The sequence below is a fragment of the Heliangelus exortis genome, chromosome 7 (genome assembly GCF_036169615.1).
Source record: "Heliangelus exortis chromosome 7, bHelExo1.hap1, whole genome shotgun sequence".
Classification (NCBI taxonomy): Eukaryota; Metazoa; Chordata; class Aves; order Apodiformes; family Trochilidae; genus Heliangelus; species Heliangelus exortis.
In genome coordinates this window covers 16,369,780-16,392,872 of record NC_092428.1, presented here as the reverse complement: position 1 = coordinate 16,392,872, position 23,093 = coordinate 16,369,780, and the positions used below count along the sequence as shown (strand labels likewise).

Genomic DNA, 23,093 nt, shown 5'->3' with positions numbered 1-23,093 from the left:
TAATCTCCTCTACAGGAATTAAGTTACCACTACTGCCAGGACAGTGGAAAATAATGCTGGTAAGAGCCAGAGCAGCCATGAGAAAGAGGAATAGCTGCATACAAAAGCTTGGGATCAGGTCAGGAGTAGAGAAAGGATTGACTTTCTCCAAATATTTGTGTAAATCATTGAAGTAAAAATGCAGTTTGTGAAACCACACTGGTGATGTCACTTTAATGATAAGAAGAAAACATAATGAGGTTTCTAAATCCTTCAATTATATAAAATACATAATGATCCCAATGACAGGCTTTGAATTAATGGCCTTCAGCTTGCATGGTACCAATTTAAAACCAGCCAAGGCACCAGTGATTACCATCATCTGATAAACTCTTATTTGTAAACTAAACTCATAGGTTCTGCCCACTTATTCAAGGATGTGTCCATCATTATTGACACACTTGGAGCTAATTCTTCCCTGACATTCCAAGGAAGCCAAATACTGAACATACATGAAGACTTCACTACAAACTCTTTTGAAGGAAGTGATTCTTCTGCAATGAGATAATTTAGAGTGGTACTATTTAGACTAGGACTAAGCAGAGCATCTGTTTCTAAAGTCTTTAGGTCCAACAAAATAGCAATATTTTTTTTTATTATTGGGTGAATTAAACCATTTTTCAGTATCACAAGTTTACATACCTCAAGCTCATCAAGTGCACTTCCAAGAGTAGCTGTGTGCGATGATGATTGTCCCTTTTTATTTCCAACTCCTTGGGAAGCATTAGAAATTACATCAAGAGCATTCTGTATTTCATTGCAAATTGAATCCTTGCTGGCTTTAAGGGATGCCACATCTGAATGTTCCAAACAAGCTGAACATATTGAATGTAGGAGAGATGAATTTTCCTTCAGGGATGCACGTGCTGCAGCAATTTCATCTCGCTGATTGCTAGATTTCAAATCCTATCAGCAAAAGAACACGCTGGTTATTTCCAAAAGCACTACAAAGCTGACAAGTAATGTATAAACATTTTTTTTATCTCCCTGTTCTGTTTAAGGAAACATCAAGTTAAATTCATCAAAGATTGTGAAAACGGGTTACACCAGTACTTACAATTGAATCATCTTTATTTCATGAGAAATGAACTAAGCCTGTGGAAAACATCCCCATCTTTGTATTGTGTCTTATAACCAACACCATGAACTGTCCACATTTTGCTTGGTTTTAAGCACAGTTTTTCCATGGGAAAAGTATCCTGGAAATTAGCTGTCTTTCCTCCCAGACATGTCTGTCCTCATGAGCAATAGAGAAGGATGGAGGTGCAGACAGGATTAAGCAAGGACTTCTGTGACTGTTACACCTAAACATGTTCCTTGTGTTTGTGTCCCTGCCCCATCAGAGTAAAGTTATGGCCTCTGGTGTAATCATAAAGTCAACCTCAGGATTGTGAGGAACTATTTTATGCTAGACATTCTCCCCACTGTTCTTCTGCATCTTCTGTCTTTGGAAAAAAGAAAAACAAACAGAAAAAAAAAATTCAGGGGGGAAGTAAAAAAGGAAAAGAAAACAGAACAATAAAAGCCTGTGGCACCAGCTTCAAATAATGAGAAGAGGTACATGAAGAATGAAGAAGAGAACATATACAAAGCTGTTTGCAGCCTGCTCTAAAGCAATCTGAAGTCTTTTTAATTATTTTCCTTTACATTGCATCAGGTTCTATATGCATTATTTTAAAAGGCATCATGGTATTCCCTTCTCAATTCACAATGTTCATAAGTTTATGGATGAGAAGAAAGCATTTAATATTAAATGAATCAGTCCTATGCTTTTAAAATCTCATTTACTGCCAGACATGCATTTGACATAGGATTTCATCTTAATTCTCAGACTGACTGAAATCTCAGGAATAAAATAAAAAAACAAGCAAGCCCACCACAAATGGAGAAAAGGGAAAAAAGGAGAGAGGGGGTGGAGAGCTGGAGCGCTAAACAGAAGCAAACAAATATTCCACCAGGTGGTCATCTCAATTAGTAGGAAAAGTAATTTTCTTGGGCATATTAATACTCAACATATAATTACATTTTCAATAAGCAATATATAAATTAATAACTGTGCAGGAACATCTTCATTGCCCAGTGTTCTCAAATCCAAACACTAGTGCACCTCCAACATCTGCAATTTATCCAGTGCACTCTCAGCAAAAAAGTGTTATCTATTTTTAAATAAAGATTTCAGCTCTAATTATTTAATCTGCCTTTCCTACAATTAAATTACAAGACAACAGAATGCTTTCTTTTCTCCTGTGCTGCAAGGAAACCACAAACCTAGAGATCCAATGGTACGTTAATGTAACTCTTCAATCTAGCTGCATTCTATTCCTAACCATTTCTTCCTTAGCTGCATCATATGGAAACTATGAAAAGCCATTCCACAGGACTACCTTTTCCTCTAAAACAGCACTGTTTAATCAGGAACAAGGAATTCATAAGAAATCCAAAACTGGCAAGCCAGCAGGACAAAGTCAGGAATGACAAGTTAATAACATGGCATCTGTAAGCAGACAAAAAACTTCAGTATGTTAATGTTTTTAAAAGACAGAAGGTTTTGTTCCACACAATATTGCATAGAGTTTCAGAATCATTGTACTGGTAAATTCACCTATGAAAAGCATCACTTTTACTTAATTATGCTAAAAAGAATAATAAGTACTTAGGCCCATGAAATACATTACTACTTTGTTCAATTATGAGCTTTGGACAGCCCTTAAAAAAGCTGTAGAGCTATTCTTCCTTTCCACCTTGACAAAGAATAAATTCCTCAATATTCTTCATCTGATCTGAACACAGCTGATAATCTTAATTTGACCTTCTGCACCAGCAGGCTAAAAAACCCTACACTTGTGTTATTTCTCTACCAAATCTTTGCAAATGTGCATTATCAGAGTAATGTAACTAGTTCTCTGAAGAAAAAAAGTCTCTAAAAAAAGATTGTTAACCTATAGTCTATAAACTTTTTCCACTGGAGAGAAAAATACAGAAACCATCTGATTCCTTTTTCACTTTTCAAAGAGAACATACCACTGGAAAACACAAGTTAACAATATTGATAAAGTGTGCAGTTACTTTTAAGTTATCCTTTGATACATATCACTTGAGAACTGCAAACAGAGTGTTAACATTCTCCTATGAGCTACCAATTTGTCACAGTTCTAAACAAGTTAATGTGCAGTGTGCTAAATTTGAATGATTTCCACACTTTTAGACAAGCTTCCAAATTAAGGCCATAGACTTTTAAAGGTCTGAGCATTAATTGTGTCGAATATGGCTGTAGTGAAAGCTGGACTCAGATACTTGGTATGTACTGAGCCTTTCCCAAAACACTACAGTAACTTTAACACAGAATGTAACAACATGTTACTCAAGCATGCAAAATAATAATACAGAGAAAAGTAGGTACAGACAGTATTGAAATAACTGCAAAACAGCACCAGAACAAGATGAAGCGAATACAAACTATGAGTATGGTCTTTGCTACTCAGAGGTTGTTTTAAGTCTGGATGAATCATCTTCCACCTGCACAGAGGGAGAAGATAAACAGGACTATAGAGGAGAAATTTTCCAAAAGAGTTCTTACTAACACTTTCTTCATACTCTAATATTTGGGCATCTGTCATTGACCCAGTTACTTTACTGAGCTTTAGTCTATTTTTCTTTTTCTTCACAACTTAACACTTTCTTGTTATTCCAAAAATAAGAGTTCAAACGTTTAAGGGATGTCATATGATCAGTTGAGATCAAAGATTATCCTGTCTCCAACCACTGCCAATCTAAGAGGCTCAATACAGTGATGATTTCCAGGCTGCTGTCCCAGCCCCCTTCCCAGACATACTATTACATCTTCCTCACATTTGCCCCTGATTATAATGGAAAAAATGGGTAGTCACGGATTCCCAGCTGTGGATTGTTCCAGCCAAACATGGTAAATGGACAAGGTGACTTTGAATAGAAAAACTTGGGAATGACCTTCACAGTTAAGCTTTGATTGCACTACTTCAACAAGAAGAAAAAAGAAAAAATAATCTGCTCTTTTTCACACACTACATGTAAGGTTTGACAGCACAATACACCAGGAAGACAGCTATTGTTGACTGAGTATTCATTTCAGCACAACGTGGGATCCAGGTATCACTGTGGGTATAAAACACACTCCCATTTTTCACACAGGCTGCAGTCAACACAAGGGTCACAAAGGCAGCTTCAGATGAAGTGCACTACAGTCCCCCAGCTCACTCTTCTCAGGGACAGTTGTCATTGAACTGAGTTCTATACTCAGGAAAAACAGACATACAAACCCCCACAATTCTATACTACTACAGTCTAGGGGACAAACCAATTACTTTATATTGCAGCTTAAAATGGGCTTTAGTGTTCAGCCTTCAGCCAAAAGTTAGTGCCAAATTGCTTCAACGAGGTGAATTAAAGACAATGGCAAAGCTTAAACTCTTCCAAGTGCATCCATGTGCTGTTAATCTGGCTAACGCTCCAGTTTATCTATTTCATAAGTACTGTATTATTAACTGGAAGAAAATCTCACAGAGAAGTGAAAAAGATTGGAGGTTGATACTGACTGCCACATTGCTATTCAGCTGTGTCATTTCTTTCTAGATAATACAGATTTCACTCAGGTTTTAAAGGCTTCTACCTGTGAGGGCCCTGAGAGCACTGCTGGGCTCCAAGCCCTGCCCAGCCATCAGCCAGGGGCTCCATCCACCCCTCCCACTTGGGACCTGGAGCCCCAATTCCACTCACTCTGGGACCTGCAGTCCCTGCCCTCAGTTCATCAAACTATGGTGAACATGGAGCTCACAGAGCTCATCCCACAGACTGACCTCCTGAGCTCAGTCCTGCCCTGTCACCCTGCTGCTTCTGAGACACCACTGAGCTGCCTCTCACTGCACCCTCACCAGGCCTGACCTCAGCCTTATCCATGAATTCCCACCTTGCCCTCCGACCTGCCTCATCTCCACACACATTCCCGATGGTCTGGCCTCCTGCTTGAACCCAGATCCCTTCACCTGGCACAGCTGTGTCCCCTTGGTGCAGGCAGTGGGACAGGACACCCCCACAATATCTTTTGCTAAACAGATAAACATTTACCATGAGCAGGGATCACCTGCCATAGACTCTTTCATAACACTGACCCTGCCTACTCTAAAAAATGCTAAATTTACAGAAGTTGAACAGCATGGCTTTAATGACCCCCTTCCTACACTTTGTGCTTTGAGCTATACACTTGAGCTTCTGGTCTAAGTGACAGACAGAAACATTCACTGGGAAAAACACCTGGCTTGGGATAATGGTTTTGTTAGCACACAAAACATCACTAGATCATAGAGCTGCACTATGACCATAAAAGCTTACCTTACATCCATTCACAGCAAGTTAAATGTCTTTGAGAATGTAAACCAGTGAACTCAGCATGCCAGTACATCAAAGGAATTTGTTTAAACACACCTTGTGTGTTTCTCATTGACTGAATCACAATCCTGCCGTTACCTCTGGAAAGAAAATCATTAGATCTTCTGGTGTCATAGAGACAGAAACTGATCTTTAAAGTAACTCATCTGCTCCTTCAGAGAGAAAGCTTGTATTACTCAAGCCAGTTTGTTCACCTTTGTTGTTTTGGTTTTTTAATTTTTTAATAGAAACTTCAAACAAGTAGATGAAACAAACTTTATTACACTCCAGAAATGTAAATATTATCCTTTCTCATTTGTCTTCTCTGATAGACAGACAATGCTCAAACACTGACAGTCTACAAAACAACGTTTGCAGGCACCACAAAAAAAAAAGAAAAAAAAAAAGAAAAAAAAAAAGAAAAAAAGAAGAAAAAAAAAAAAGAAAAAAAAAAAGAAAAAAAAAAAGAAAAAAAAGAAAAAAAAAAAGAAAAAAAAGAAAAAAAAAAAGAAAAAAAAAAAGAAAAAAAAAAAAGAAAAAAAAAAAAAAAAAAAAAAAAAAAAAAAAAAAAAAAAAAAGCTGTTTTAAAAGATCTATCTTTTAGGTCTACCAGCTCTAGGAACCTACCTTTACAAAGCAGCAAATCGTATATGCTTGACTGTCAGGAATTCCAAGCTAACTTTCTACTAAAGAAGTATTAACCAGCCTCTAGATTTATTTTTCCTGACTTCAGATCTAATCAACAGTTCTTAGTCTCCTATGCATAACTGTTATATATATATATATATTTCATGCATAACTGTTTTATATATATATATATGTAAGAATATTTAAATATAAATAGATACTATAGTTAGTATGTAAGCAGCATTCATAAGCACCATATTAGTAACACATACACATACCCTTTTTGTCTATGAACTGCAAGCAGTTTGCTGGAATAAGCCTTATGCATGAACACACATTTGCCATGAGCTTGCCTGGAAATAGAGAAGGAGACATTCAGCAGGGGGAGGTCCCTAAAGTTAGGAATCTCTGGAAGGTTTTATCACATCTTGAAGAGAAGATAACTAATGAAAAATGTGAAGGGCAGGAAGAGAGGAAATAAGGAAAAAGAAAGGGAGTAAATATAACAGAAAACCATGTAAATTTGAAGAGAGGGAAACAGGAAATGCGTAAAGAAGATTAAGATGAAGAAATAATGGATGGGAAGGATTCAGTTATATAGCAAGCTCTGTTGTACAATCCACAGAATACAGCTGTTAAAGCTTTTAGAAACTACTTTGGCCTAGATTGTTTTCAATGGAAGATGACTCATTGAAAAAATGTGGCAGAAACATTTATCCACAACTAAATTCTCTTACCTCCACATGTGATTATTTTTTACTTCTTTTTTTCAGATTTTAAAATTAAAAGGTATTTTGGAATATTTATTATAACCTGTTTCATTATCTGCCTCAGTAGTACTAAGCTACTAAGAAACAACTTAAGTAAAACTATCAGTAGGGGAATATCATGTCCATTAGCATTTCCACTAATATGCAGTTTAACATCTACCAAACAAACAGATCTTTCCCATGTAGCCTGTTCTCTTTTAGCCTTCTTTTTATACAACAAATCGTATCTGAACGAATCATATTCTGCTCTGCACAAGAGTTCAGAATATCCTTCTGCAACAAATCAGCTCAGGTTTCCCTAGGTACAAGTTTCTCTTGTCTTGAACAGAGCATAGTTCAATTTTCCTAGATTTAATACCTCAATATGAAAGATCTGAAATCATCAACAATAAAAAGGTTTGACTCAGGTGGCTTGTCCCAACTGCTATGTTCTCATATTACATAATCAACAGTCATCATCTCAATTCTTCCATCAAATTCCACTTAAAGTTTAATTATTTTTAACATTCATTGTTAATACTTTCCAAATACTTAAACTAAGCTAGTTTACATTTGTCTAATTAAAAATATTTTAAAAGTAAAGAGCCGAATTAAGTAAAAGAATGACATAACCTCACTCTCTTAAGATGGACACACTTCAAACACTGAATTTCAAGCAGTGAATAATAAGTCTCTGTAACATGAAGACAGGTAAAGAGTGGCACTCATGCAAATGGAACTGAAGTGCTAATGCATCAAAACAAGCTTATTAGCATTACCAATTTCAGAAATGTCATCAGTAGATTTTGATTTTGCTGTTCAGCTCAAACTGCAAAACGAGATATTTATCACAGACAATCATTTGTTTTGTTTTGTTTTCTTATCTATAATTTTAAGATTTTTAATGTTGTTTCCTGCATACCTCACAAACACTTACAGGACAGCGACTCAGAACAAGAAAGAAAAAGCCATAAGCCCTTGAGGTCTGTGCTGAATGTTAATGCATTTGTATATGATAGATTTAATACAGAACTGAGAATAAATGACTTTCAGCAGCTGCACTCTAGACCTATAAATTGCTGTGAGCACTACAAAATCCATACAGAGGAAGAACAGCTGTATAATTTAAAGCACCAGTATCTGTCAAGAAATGCTGCAAAATAAAGAACTTGGTTTCCTCGCTTTAACATTCCTATAAAAATTAGAAATTATCCTCACATAGGTTCTATTGAGATTAGAGCTTCTATTCATCTGCCCTGGTGGCACTTCAATGCAGAACACCCTTTAATACCAGTGTTAAACAAAATTCAAGATGCATAAAAATCACAAAAGTCTTGTAAAATCAATGTAAGAAGTGCTTAAAAGCTCAAGCTTAGCATGTTATGTTTTACATGGAATATGCTCTGACATACGTATAGTGCTGATGAGAGGATTTATACCCCACAATAGGTGTATGATACACAAATCCACAAGAAGCAAATCTCAGGGAAAAAGGTTTTAACAGCTGGATTTTCTGAAGATGTATTCTTATGAACAGTAGTGAAAGCCACCATATTGAATACTACCATCTTTCTTTATGCTAAAGAGATTATTGCATGACCTTCACAGCATATTGTGGCCAGCCCAAGAGTATTACCCAATATACTATATAAAGCATGTATTTTAGCATAGTAGTATTAAAAATGGTATATATTGTAGCCAATATCTAATTCCATTAATTTTAAAGACAAAATCCAAATTTTTGGGTCCAAAACTCACATATTCACTGAGTATTTATAAATTATTTTTTATTTGAGAACATCATGAAACAAGTTTTTAAGGGATGAACAAAATCTGAATTGTTTAGTAATGAGGAGGTACGACTTACCAGCCTGTGGCTTTGAGTCAGAAAATGAGAAAAGCCTCTGAAATACATTTTTTTTTTAGACAGCAGACATTTTAAGGGTTTTATTTCTAAAAACATTGTGCAATAATGCCTTTATCAACACAAGTAATTTCAAAATCCATGGAATGAAAATGCTTTTGTGTTGTTGAAGGCATTAAAAATATCTCCTCCAAGAATGAGATCAGTGTGGAACCGCATGGCCTTACCTTAAGGGACAACAATGTGTTGGCAGTAGTTTAACCCCCATTTTAATTTATACTTCAGCTACCAAGTTTTTATTGTTGAAATAACTCAGAAAGAGACAATGTTGTCCTGGTCTCCTAGCAGAGTGAGAACTAAACTTATAGTACATTTCTTACATAGTAATAAGGTTGGTAAATGCAGTTTTCCTGCTCTCTAAATAGCTAAGAAAATAGGTGCTCATTTCATGACAAAATTGAGCCAAAGTAAGCTGATCTGAAATAAGACATTTTATCATGATTCTTGTTGCAGAACAAAATATCCTAAAGATATTTTCCATTTTTCAAACCTGAAGACTCTATCAGAAATTCAGTCATATAAAGGCCCTTCAAACTGGCTAGAATTCAGGCTTTAGCCTGTATCAGACACATAATATTACAAAACCCCTAGCAAGCCTGTTTGTAAGAGTTATCACACAATGGCACTACCTGTTATGATTCAGTGGGTCCAACACAATTCTTAACCTTAATGCACGGGATATCACAGGCAACATGCTCTAAGACAGCCACATTCAATAGAGACAACATCCAAAACATAATGATTCTCACTGATACAAGAAAAAGAAGTGGAAAGAAGTCACAGCTTAAAGTCATTAGGGAAAAATTGATAGGGACCTTATCAAATCTGTTAAACACTGACATTTTTACCTTCATCATATTGTCCTTTATTATACTTGTTACAGAGTTGCACTGCATCTCCAAAAGAATAGCATATGAATCCATAGCTGATCAAAGTAATAATGAGAATCAAATAAATCTACTTCACGTTATCACCATCATCTTCCTACCTCGGGACAAATAAAAACAGCCTATAAGGGTCTATTCCTTATACAGAGGAAATGGTGAAGAACTTCCAGATTCAAGAAGCAGTGGTAGAATTTTTTGCCACACATCCTATACCTATTCACATGCTGAACTCCCAATTCCTTTGACTCATTTAAGAGAGAGAAAACTCTGGGTACCATTCCTTATATTCATAAGGAATTAATATAATTTTGAATTGTGGTATCAACAGCATGGAGGAACACTAATGAATCATAATATCTGGAGGTTCATCTAATTAGACTGCCTGAGAAGTTTTTGAGTTAAAAGGTTTTGTTTAGGTATGGTTATTCTCAGTAGTATCAAATCCTTGCTTTGGAGAAACTCATTATTTTTCTCCTAAACCCCTCATCACAAGAGAATACACTTATTTCTGTGACGTCTTTTTTATCATTTTGCACAAATGAGAATGAGTTCTGGTTTTCCATTAACAAAAGGTCACTGTCAAAGAAAAGGTCCTCATCAGTAGCACTTCTAGTTAGGAACTACAATACTCTAAGGACATCAGTTTAGGGAATGCGGGACAGCCTTCTTGTTTGAGAAATATTTACATTACCCAGACTGAAGTGTTTCCTAATAAGCCATTCTTTCCCCTGTGGAATCAAAAGACACCTCATCAGTTTTAGTTAACTCCCTGAACCTTATAGATGATAAAATAAATGATGCAATCTTCAGGAGATACTTAAGTGCTCGTAAAAATCCACGAAAAAAAAAGCCAACATTCTCTCAAATAAGAAAGAAACAATTCTTTCATTTAGGATCACAAGTGGGTGATGAACTGCAATGGAGACCTAGAGAGGCTATGAAATTTTCATTGTTAAAAATCCTCAAAGAAGTCAACCAGAGAGGACCTTAGGAACCTGATCTAACTTAGAAGCTAGCCCTGCTTTGTGCAAAACATTGGACTAGATCTCTGGACGTCCAGCTAAAATACACTGACTTTCATTATTCAAGGGCTGCAAGTGAATATTCTGTAGCTTTATGGACAGTCAGGAATCTTTCTTGTCAAGGTATTATATAATAACCAGGTTGTGCTTGAATGGTCCTCATTGGGGTAAGGGAAAAGCAATTTACTGTTATGAAAAATTAAAAAACACATACATGTAAATCACTAACCTCAAAGTACTTTGAGGCTCTGATTATGCATCTTCAGTGCAGAAATCTCCTACTATTTAGGAAATATCTTAGTAGATTTCCCTTCCCCCCATATATGATTTCAAATCCTATCTAAGTTTGGAAGCACTTAATGAGGAGAAGAAAAAACATAAATGGCAGGTGAAATATGAAGTGCCAAAAAAACTGTGCAACATTTTTGACTAAAAAAAACCTGCTTTCAGCTCTTCATAATGCTGATGAATGAATAGGTTAGACTAAAACTGATCTCATCATATATCTGAAGGCCTTTGTTTATCTTATCTGATGCTTTCTTTGTTTACAGAAAAGATGGGTACAGGCACTATCAACTTAAAGGCTAGGGGAAGTATTCTCCCTATGTTAATATAGTCTGAACTGTATTTTCTTGAGAAAATACAGTATTTCCAGTTTTTGAAGAAAACTTGCTTAAGATTTGCTTCCATTAATATCATGTAGAGTTGCAGTTCTAATAATAAAGATTGAATACAAAATACAGCATCATGTTTCAGACACTTCAGATAGAAGAAAACTCAGAATCCATCATCCTTGGAGTCTGCTCTGACAAAGAAGCCACCATCGTGTGAGTGCACCAGGATTGAAAATGTAAAGGAGCAGAAAGACAGTGTCTCCATCTCCTTCTTATTTGTCTTGTTACACTGAAAGTATTTTTTAACTCTAAGCTTCCCTCACAAACTCGATGTTAAAAAACAATTTTATCTAAATCGGTTTTAAACACTATTCTTTAAGCAAGTAATTCCTCCATACTAATTATAAGACATTGCATTTAATTAATCACATATCTTTCCAGTTAGTCACTAAGGGCATAGTTTTTCTACTTCTCACAAAATAAAAGCAAAACTCTACAGAATTAAAGAAATCATCTGTAATCACCCTGTTAGCCTTTGGAGGCCTGACGGTTTGCTTTCTGTAGGCTCTGTTATTTTTTTTTTGTCTGTATCCCACCAAAGCCTATTTATCCCAGGCTTTGAAGGCATACTTCTTATATTTTACCTGATTCTTCCCACATACTTGAAGTGTATTTCCCAAGGTGAATTGGTCTGATCTCTGTGTCCTTCAGAGACGGCCCCTTTGCTGCTCACAGCTACAGCCATGGGCAAGACCTGTGCACAGCAGCCCACTCCCCCTAACCAATAATGAGAAAAGATTCTACAGTAACCACACAGCAGAAATTTGTCAACTATGAGCAGGAAATATATTAAAAAAGCTATTTCCTCCAGTCCTCATATATTCTCCACAGGCTCTTGTGAAGGAGACTGTGACTGCGAAAGAGGATTTTGACAAATATTAGAGAAAGTAAAATGATGGGGGAAATGAAGGAAAGTAATGTAGAAAGTGGATATGGAGAAAGAAAACATGGAATAAAAATAAGTTAAAAATCAAGGTTCTACTTAAGGAAAGAGGCAGGAGAAAAGTTAAAGGCAACAAGTAGAAGCACATATAGCAGACTAGTACATACAGTCATCAGTTTTTAGTTTATGTGTTTTGTGAGGCCTAAGATTGTCTCAGGGCATGTGATTTGACAAGTAAATTCATATTTGACAGGTCCCTCCTGGTAAGGGGGAAAGGGGACTCCAACATCTCAAGTGTAATAGAACAGAGAAAGAAATCTCAGTTTCTCTGTCCCCTGGTTTCCTCTGCAATTGCTGTGGTCAGGGTTTTCTCTCCAGCTGGGTGTCAAGGAAGGAAATAACACAAGGCAGATGGGAACAGAGGCTGAGTAACCATCACTGAGACTGATACTGTAGATATAACCTCATATTTTAGATTTGATTTCACAAGTCCTCATTATTAAAATAAAGCCAGGCAAGTCAATCTACAAAGTTTTGTACTTCAAGTGACCAAGTTATTTATCACACAGAAGCCAGCTCAACACCTATAGCATTTAAAACCTTTTCTTTTCCACATTTCAAGCAGAAACTTTGCTTCATGTGCTCAGCAAGTGCTGAATACTTAAGCATAAGAACTTTGTGCCATTGTGTACTTTCTGAGATGAATACCACATTCCTAACAAGCCTGTAATTTTCCATTATTCATTACAATTTGACTAAACAGATTTTACCCAAAATCCCCTCAAACTAAGGGGAAACTGCCAGGTAACTCATTGCAAGCAATTTTGAATCAAAGCCCATGATATAAACAACAACAGCCACCTTTTGTATCTCTGGATCTGTTTTTTTAAAAACAGAACTTAGACATTTATTTCATTGACTAGCTAAGTATAGCCCAATTAATTTAAATTTAATTACTGTCATCTCATTACAGCATCAGTCTTTTAACTGAAGCACACTCACAAATTCTAAGATATCTAAGCATCCAGAGTGCTTTCACTTATAATTCTAGATGAGTGGTGTAATTTCCTAGCCTGCAGAGACTAGAATGCAGTAAATTATATTTTCTCTGTCCACCCTAAACCACATTCCAATTAACATTGTCTCTTATTATCTCTTATAATTTCAGGACAGTGAATTATATTTATATAAAAACGGCATCAAAGTTCTTTTGTCTTGGCGTGCACAAAAATAATCTTTTTGACATGTTTCCTTCCTACTAGCTTATTCTTGTGATATATTAATGCAGCATTACAACTTTTTTTCATGAGACAATAGATCTCTGTTAGAATGATAGATCACACTCAATGCCTATCTAACCAATTCACTTTTTAGATTATTATTAGAATGTCATTTCTGAAAAGTGAACAGAACATTTGAAAAGTGCAATCCTTCAGAGACTTGATCTTCAAAGCTAAGAAGCATAACTGCCTTCTGAAAGGGAATAACTGTTTTGTATTTTATTATAATACTCAATTTTTACTCAATATTGCTCAAGAAAAAAGTTCCACCATTTTTAACATAAACTTCCTTCAGCACGAATATGAGATGCAGCTGTGGGTCTGTACATTGCAAAAGTGAGTTTCATAGGTTCCCCCACTGGATTTTAAATTTGTGGACTGTATTCTGATTCTGCAGTACTAGCTCTTTAAAAGAAGAGGTAAAGGAGCTCCCCATTCCTCTGCTGGCACGATTTGCTCTAGGACTGCAGAACAGCAGCTGGGATCAAAGCCTCAGCATGCACTATACAAACCTAACATGAGGGATATTTTGCTCCTGACACAAGATAACAGAAACAGGTCATGCTATAAATAAAAACTACATGGAAATGAGAAAATAAACATGTGAGCAGAGAGATAACATCATGTTAGCCACACGTTCTGCTTTTTGTTCTCTTAAGCACAATCAAGCCAGGGGGAGACTGAAACAGGAGGTGGCAGAAAGAGTTTGTAATCACATGGGACTGCAGCAAGTTTAAGAAAGATTGTTAAATGTATGTGACATTATCTCAATAATAGTAATACACACACACACACACACAAAGAAAAAAAAAAAATCTCACTGCTTTAAATTGTTACAGAAACTGGAAGAGCTCCTGGCCCAAGTGTCATCTAACAGAGCACAAAACAGTCGGTGGTCCCAAACAAGAACAAAAGCCATCTGGACTACTGCAAGCCCAGAGAGTGCCTGGAGGCTCTGAGCAGGCAGCTGAGCCCTGTGCTCACTCCCCCACTCCCCAGACAGAGCCAGAAAGAAGGTTCCACACATGGAGTTAAAAGATACTTGGCTAGCAAGGGAAATTTAAAAGCTACTCCTAACTCCTTCTAAAAAGCCATGTATTTCCAGTTTTAAGGTTCTTTTTGTGTTTGTTTTATTTGATGTTTTTGTGGGGTTTTTTCAGGAACCATCCCGTGGAACTGAAGAAATCTGCTTAAAAATTGCCCAAATGTCCAGCATAATTTAAATGTTCTTCATCCCCATTTTCCCTCCAGAATTGCGACCAAACTAGAAATTATATTTAGGGAATAGTAGCATGGAAAATATTCTTCTGTTAAAAGTGCTTCTCACACACTAACAACAACAAGAAAAACTCATCCAAAAAAGATGCTTAACAAGTGCATGTATTTGCATTCTGTATACTTACTCGACTTGCAACACCCACACAACAGCTGTGGAATGTCTGTTATTAAGTATTTTCCTTGCATTTTAGACACTTTTCCTCTAACTTAGACAAAAATAATTTGTCCTTGTTAAGCAGCCACAGGATGCCAACTTCTATATTTAAAATCAGTCTCAACAATCACTTCAGCACAGAAAAATATCCCTAATGCAAAACACATAAAATTCTTTTGAGCACTGTGTTAAACAGCTATCCCTGAAAATGAAAGTTTCTGAAGGCCAGTGAAATATGTTCAAGTCTACTGTTGATTCAGCCTATTAATGCCACAGTAAGAATAGGAAACTGCCAAAAATCCAACCACATAATAACAATTCCCACTGAAAAACAGTTTGGTAATTGCAGCCTCCTCAGCTAATCAATAAAAAACCTATTTAGTATCTCTGTAAGAACACTGGTTTTTTTATATAATAAAAAAAATTCCTTCTATAGCATTTCCATCCTGCATTCAATAGCTGGTACATTGCAAGGGCACTTTCTGATGGCTCTGGGCCAGCACCATGCTTGCTGTCAGACAACTTGGTACATTTGGCAACTCTACTTTACAAGGGACTGCTTCTGAACCTCTGCCCAGTCACCTGCAAGGAGGTTTGTGTGGGGAGTTGTGAGAATCCTCAAAAGAGAGAATGAGATATGTGTTGCTGACTGCTGGCAAGTACATAAGACAGTTTATAGTAATTAGACAGCAGCTAGCAAAACCAAAATGTACCTGACCTGGCTAATCTTGAAGTTTCAGTAAACTGGAAAAATAATGGTAGAAATGGATATACATGCCAGAAAAAAAAATAAATTATCAGTATGAGAAAACTAATTGGCCAACTAGCAATTTATTATAAGATAAGGGGAGCAATCTGAGCGACTGAAGTATCTGAGGCAGCTTTTCCCACAGTGGCTGCTGCAGGACCATGGAACTTCACAGACTGCCTGAATAAAAGCATGGGCTTCAATGAAAATTCTGGGTCAAAGAGAGGTTAGGATTTGTGGTTTGGTGTCAACTTGGAAGAAATGCAACACCCCTTACTTCCCTCCAGAAATAATAAGATAATTTTCATTGCTTTCATCTGAGGTTGCCCACCTCCTCCACCAGGGATCACCCTTCTTGCCCTGAGAGCACTACAGTGAGCAAAACCTTAACACTACTCAGCACTTGTATGAAACCTGCTACTAATTAGTAGCTTTTGGAACGCTTTGCAAAGGTGCAGCTCAAAGCAGCTTTATATTCTGTCTAAAGTTTCTGCTTCTTTCTGTTGTCCCTCCTCTGATGAAAAATGGAAACTCACTGAGGTCCAGCTTGCTCCAAGTGCAACTGGGATGAAGATTAATACAGAGAATACTGGAGAAACAGTGAAATGTGACCTCCAACAACTGAACACATTTCCTCACTGATTAGAAGAGGGTTCCAGAGTGAAGGATCCATACAGGAGACTTATAAGTACATTTGGAAAAACAGAAACAATTATCATCTAAATCTATCTTTCCCTAGCCTTCCAATTCTCAGTGAAAATGAGTCTGTTCTTTCCTGTTATGAAAGAGGAAAGAAAAATTCAGAGGCTAAATCAGTAAAACAAGTTTTAGCTACTTTGGATGTGCAAATAAAAATTGCTTTTAAAAAATGTGGTAGTTTGCTTCTTAAAGAAAACAAAACAAAACAAAACAAAGAATGTAACTAATATCTTGCTTTTTAAAAAAGCTCCTTATCAATCCACAGACCACTGGATCTGTTGGTCCCTGTCAAGCTCAGACTCAGTTCCTGTACACTGGACACCAATCCAGGAGAAACTGAAGAAAGTGACTAAGATTTTAATCATTGAGCTGGAATCAGTACCAGCCACAGCGTGACCTTCAAATTTATTTTCAAAGAATTGACCCAAATTTAAATTGTTAGGTTAAGTAATAATTTATTCTTCAGCTTCTCTCCAGGGAAAGGTACAGAATTTTCCAACAGACTACCAATCCATTAGCAGTGTGAAAAACCTGTTCCAAGTCATTAAAATTCATTGGTTTTCTGCAAGGAACATTTTTTGGAAATCACTTCAAGATGACAAAGGGACCTGATGCACTAGAGACTTAGTGCCTACTCACTGGTGAAGTCATTCTCTTACTCAGGTTCTGATTCAGCAAATGACTACATAAATGAAACTGAAAACATGAGTGACATCACCTGCCTCCATGGGGCTAGAGACGTTCTGCTTAATTATATGTAGATTATGGTAGACTAATAAGTGGCCTGAGGTGATTGCCAGTGAGACAGAAAAAACCTATTACATCTAATAATTAGAAATCATTTCAGATTTGAACCCCTGGTATCAAATCCTTGGACCAAAGAGTTCATCAAATCCCATAGGTCAGAAATCAAAGACACTAATCAAGTCTTCCTAATCAGTAAGAAATTGTAAAAGAAAATTAATTTTGTTGCTTAGATGGAACACATTCTCAGAATTTTCCAGGTTCTTTTTATTTTGGAAAATATTAAAGATTTAGTTTTTCAAAGGACTCTGAAGTTTCAAATTGATAATTTGCAGAAACTACAAAGCAAGACTGCCCATTAGGAAAACTACAAGTAATGAGTTTATCATCTTTCTGTTGTACAGTCAAGAAAGAAAATCAGACATTTCACTCCAAAATCAATAGAAGGCACTCAGCTTTTCATGAATAAACAATTCATTATGGTAGTTATGAAAAAGCCAAGAGCCATATGCTCACAATATGATGTAGTTACCATAGCCAAGGCATAAAGGCAGCCTGTCTTGTATATCAAAATCCAGAAATATTCAACAGAAAATTCCCATATTTTCCACTTTTCACATTGCTGTGCAGGATCTCTAGTTTTTACATATATAGATACCTTTTTTGCCAGGAATATAGTTTTATATACTGGAACAAATAGATTACATTCTGCAAGGCTCAATACTCCACTCCTAAATGCTGCAAACCTTTTTTGAGACCTCTTTGCTTGCAGTTCCTTGGTGAAACTTTCAGTTGAGGGAACATAAGAGCAGTAACGACAGTAACTTACAGGACTACTTCTCTTTTACACATCATCTGCAGTTCTCTAAATCATGTTTTGATTCTCTGAATCATACTTTGAAGAATATTATAAATACTATACTTTTGCAGTTGCAGCTTACTATCGCACTAAAGTTCAAATGGATGATCCACAGCAACTGAACTACATTATGATACTGCTTATGCACAGCCATGTTGCAATGCATTACTCACAATATTTAAATCATTAAGAAAAATTGACCATACTCAGAATGCTTCAATGGGCAACAAGTTGAGAAAACAGATCCCAGCAACACATTTTAATTTCACTTTAACTCAGAAAATTTCAGAACAGTTAAGTTTCCTCAGATTAATAATGACAAGCAGTTGCTCAGATCAGTCAGTAAAAATATTTCACTTGTTGCAGCAGCTTCATTGCCAAGCAAAACCACAGACCAATGAATAAGCAAGTCCACAGAGGAAGAGTGGCACTACAAATAGGGATCAAATAAAGAAGTTGCTCCATCCAAGAGACACCAACACTTGGTTACACAAAGACATACAATGCTTCCTTACTGCTCTTGCTTTGCAATGGATTGGAGCACATAGAAAAGCAGAAATTGCTTGCTAAGGAGCAGAGGTAGAACATGGACACCAGACCTGCACAACTCACTACCTAACCTTCAACTTTTTGAAGCTGTGCTGTTCTTCTGCCATTGCTAACAAGAAATAGGAGTTCTCAATGTAGTAAAATTCTCTAGTGGATGCATGCCACCTATTATCATTAAACAGAGAGCTAAGTGTGTTGCATCTTGGAAAAATTTTATCCCCACTAACCTATCCTGCTACAAATGCTTCAGTGCTATTGCACTTCAAACATTTTACAGGTCCTTCTGCTTTATCCTTATGTGTTTCCCAAATAAACTACTCTCTAATTCTTAATCTATTCCTGCACTGCTCATCTTTCTTCATCAGGTCAAGGCAATTCACAGGTCTAGTTTGCATTCACAAAGCTTTCCTCCTCTTATTAATGACCCCTGAATTCTGCTCTAGTAATTGCCACATCTGAGCAAAAAGCCCACTGGTCCCACAGCCTGATGCTGCTTTCTGCATCTAGGATACACCTACATCTTATGCCATTTAACTCATCTAATTTACTCTGTCTTGGGTTTGGTTACTTTCTTCCTTTAGCAAAATAAAAAGAAAGGACTTGAAGACAGATGACAAACACACAGTGACCTATTATAAATAATCACCATGTGGGAAATGAAGAGAAAAAGACCAGGTGGCTTTATCCTCAAATATTTCTTTATTTTCTCAGGAGGAGAAAGACAGCCTATTGAAAAGAGAAACTAGGTCAGATTACTACAATCAAATTTAAAGTAATAACACAAAAACATAAAGGACAAAAATCAACAATGTCAAGACATAAAATGAGTTTGAATTAGCCAGGGACACCAAACACAGAAAGAAAAGGTTCTGGAAATGTTGAGCTAGTAGGAGGATGATGAAGTAAGTGCTGAAGCACTAGAGGGAAATCTCATGAGACAGATTATAATGTGAAAGACAAAATGCTCACTGTTTGTTTTTTTCCCTTTTGATTCAGACCTGACTTGAAATATCAGATAGAATCATTAGTTAGACTAAGAAAAAAACAACAAGATTTCAGATTAATATTGGAAAAGAACACATTAAAGAATACCTAGGATACCTTGGCAGTGCTCAAATTGCCTAAACCTGTTCGGTTTACTCCCATCACACCTTCATCAGTCCTGAGAGTTGTAAGTGATTAAACTGAGACCCTGTTGGAGTACTGATGAGGATAACAATGAAGGGGAATGGAACAGAAAATTAACTTACTCTGAAACAAAAAATACTGTTATTTGTAAGCACAAAAAAGAAAAGTGACAAGTGAATTCTGCTAATTTGGGTTGGCTCAAACAATCTCTTTTCTTTCTGTAACAGGGCGATGGGTGTGTGTCAAGAGGAAGCAGACATAATATATGCCATTTCTCTAGCATAGTTTCTACACCCATCATAAACAAGACTCTTCAAAGCAGGTTCAGAAAACATATTCTAAGTGAAAATTGTTTAAGAGCTACAAAAACATCAGCAGTGGAAGCATTTTGGCATAGATAACAATGGACCGCAATCAAATGGAAATATGGATCAAGTAAGGCTCTTCAGAAATGTTTCCTCCATCTGGCAGAAAATTAAGCATTCTCAGGCATGGTTACAAAAAAGACAGAAAGATGAAAGAGAAAACAAAAATGAGAAAGGGCAAGGTTAAAACTGAAATAGTCTTGATAACATGCAAGAAACAGACCTAAACCTAAAAACAATTTAAATAGCACACATTTCAACACAAATGGCTGTACTCAGATTGGAGAAAAATCAACGAGTTAAATGATAGTTAAATGCTGATACAGATTATACAGAGAGGTTGTAGCCCCTTCTGTAGCTCCTCTGAGGACAGGAATAGATGCTTTAAAGAAAAAAATATCTGTGTGAATTCCTCAATTATATAATCCTGGTTTGGGATGCACAGATACTGGATGACTTCCTGCAATCCTTTCAGAAGTCCCTTTCTGATTCTATTGAACACACATTTTCAGATAGATATAACAAATATCAAAGCTTCCCACCAGACTCAGCAAAAAGAGATTTCACATCCAATACAGAAGGAAATGTGCCTGACTTACAGAAGAGATTTACAAAGGCATAAAGAGGCTGTCTGTATGGGTCAGTAAACTGGATATCAGTTTCTCTGGCTATGACTAAAATAACTGTCTTGTATAGAGTTATATAAAAATATCAGGCACGTTGTCAGAACAAGCCAGAAGTACACAGGGACTTCTGCTCTATTGCCCTTATGGCTAAAAAACCCCATGCACGTGAATTTTGCTCAGTGCAGCAGCTTGCACTGCCACTAAATTAAATGCTACAAAACACACAGTAATCATACCTAGGGCCTGTATTAAAATAGAGAAAATCTAAAAAGAAGGCATTAAAAACAACTACTTACTACACATAAGTTTTCTTCTCAATCACTATGTCTGAACAAGTCCCTAAATTACAGAATGACCTAACACAGAACGTAAGGCTCGTGTTTTGGTCCCATGTTTTAAGTATTCTCAGTTTAGTAGTGTTGCCATCTCAAATTTATGTATCAGGAAGGTTTCAAATTATTCCAGAGAGCATTTCCTGAAAGTGTTACCTAAAAGCCTGAACACTAATCCTGTGCAGTGAAGCATGCTGGAGGGATTCCCATACTAGCAGTGACCCAAGGTAACACCTCCACAGCACAGAGAGATAACAGTCTCAATCCAGAAGAAACTACAATATGTTAGAAACTACAATATGCTGTGCCATGCCAATGCCTCAGCATAATACCTGGCATCCCAGAATAACCCCTCCAGATACAGAAGACTAATATTTGAGGCTGTTTCCTGAGGACCAGTATAGGATGGTGAAAGGAAATCCAAGTTTAGCAGCCTTATGCAAAGTTGTGCTGATGCAACTGGACAGCTTTGGGATTCTTGACCATCTCTATACAGTTGTACACAGACATGAGAGTTTGAATCAGTACTCAGGTGCATGTGCCTACCATATTCCTTTGCTTAGGTGTAGTTAAATATCTATTTCCTTGCTACATATCAAATCCTTTCATTATAATCTGCTACACAAATTTGAGAAATTTTATCAAACATACACCCAGCAGTGTTTGCTGTGAGATATCTTTTTTCTTCTTAGAGCCTGTGGAAAATAATTCATTAATCACAGCAGGATTAATATTATTATTAATAGAAATAATTTACTGAGGTATCTTCCAACCTTTCACATAATCTTTTAGAAGATTATTACTCATATTCTGGACTCCATATCATTAGAAAAATTCTCAACCTTGGCTCCAAACACTCTATTGGGACTAAAAATTTCTCACAGACTCCTGAATACATCTCAAAACCAAGACATGACATAGAAAACACTGCTTACAACAGCCTGCATGCTGCACACCAACATGAAGGGACTGCAGAGCAGCAGGAGGCAGGAGGTCCAGCAGTGTTTGGCTGCCTGAGATCACTATGGCACCCAAAAGACAAAACAAACAGGGAAGATTCTGGTATGAGCAGCTGTGTAAACAGCCAAGGCTGTTGTTCAATTGGAAGAAATAATTAGATCTTGAACATTCAGACACTAAAAAATTTTATATAAAACAAACTTTATGAAAAGTGGAGTTACATCTTTTTTTTTTTTTCCTGAACAAGCTATGCATTCAAAAAGACAAAAAATATTTTAGCAATGTGCATCATCTTTTATGTTCGTATCAATTTAGCAAGAAAACTGGAAGCATATACAGATATACATTAAAAAGAGCTTCAGTTATTTCACGAAGCCAAGAAAAAACATGGGAGATTAATAACAAGTATTTAAATCCGTATTATCATTAGAGCCATAAAATCATCTATGATATTGAAAATATTTCTGAGACTGCAAAAATGTGTGATACAAAAAGAGATCTATAAATACACACTACAAATGCTAGAAGGAAAACTAACACCTCTCATGTACCAGAGAGCTGTGTCATGTTAAAAATCTTACATTTTCTTTGGCACTCTCAGATAAACAATCGACTCAATTCTTTATTACTGCGGTAATACAGAAGAAGTTTCGTTTTCATAAAATCCATTCGTTAAAAACTTGAAGACTGTAGATGTCAAAAGAATTACTCTGAACAAAATGGTGTATAGTTATATTCCATGATGCACAGGAACAGCTACACTTCTCCACAAAGACACTGTGTGGTCCATCTGTAAGATTTTTTTTCACACTGGAATTAATCTGCAGTCCTGAAAGATTTATTGCCACTGAACATCATGCATTGACTGAATGGCTCTCATTTATTTTTTGAGAATGGTTGGAAAGAATGGGTTATTTTCCAACTCTTTTTTTCACAGAGTTCTGAAATGTTATCCATGAGGATTTAGGCCAGTACTAACTGGCAGGCAACTTCCTGTTAAATCCAGTTTGATCCAAACACCAACAGACAGACACTTCTCTGGTAGCAACAAATTCTACAGTAGTCCAATGACTCTATAGCTGTCACAATTTATTTTTTTTTTCAAGCACTTACTGTTGCAGTCATTTAACAGTAAACAGGTTTTTCAGAGGAAGTCAAAGGTTAAT

At 36.4% G+C, this 23,093-nt stretch overlaps 1 protein-coding gene across 4 annotated transcripts in view; it reads right to left on the bottom strand.

Annotated features, from left to right (window-relative positions):
- CTNNA3 (catenin alpha 3) overlaps positions 1-23,093 on the bottom strand; it is a 395,140-nt gene that overhangs the window by 299,113 nt on the left and 72,934 nt on the right. For all 4 annotated transcript variants that reach the window (XM_071749099.1, XM_071749098.1, XM_071749100.1 and 1 more), the window contains exon 6: positions 682-945. In XM_071749099.1, coding sequence (XP_071605200.1) covers positions 682-945 — 264 coding nt within the window. The remainder of the gene's footprint in view (positions 1-681; positions 946-23,093) is intronic.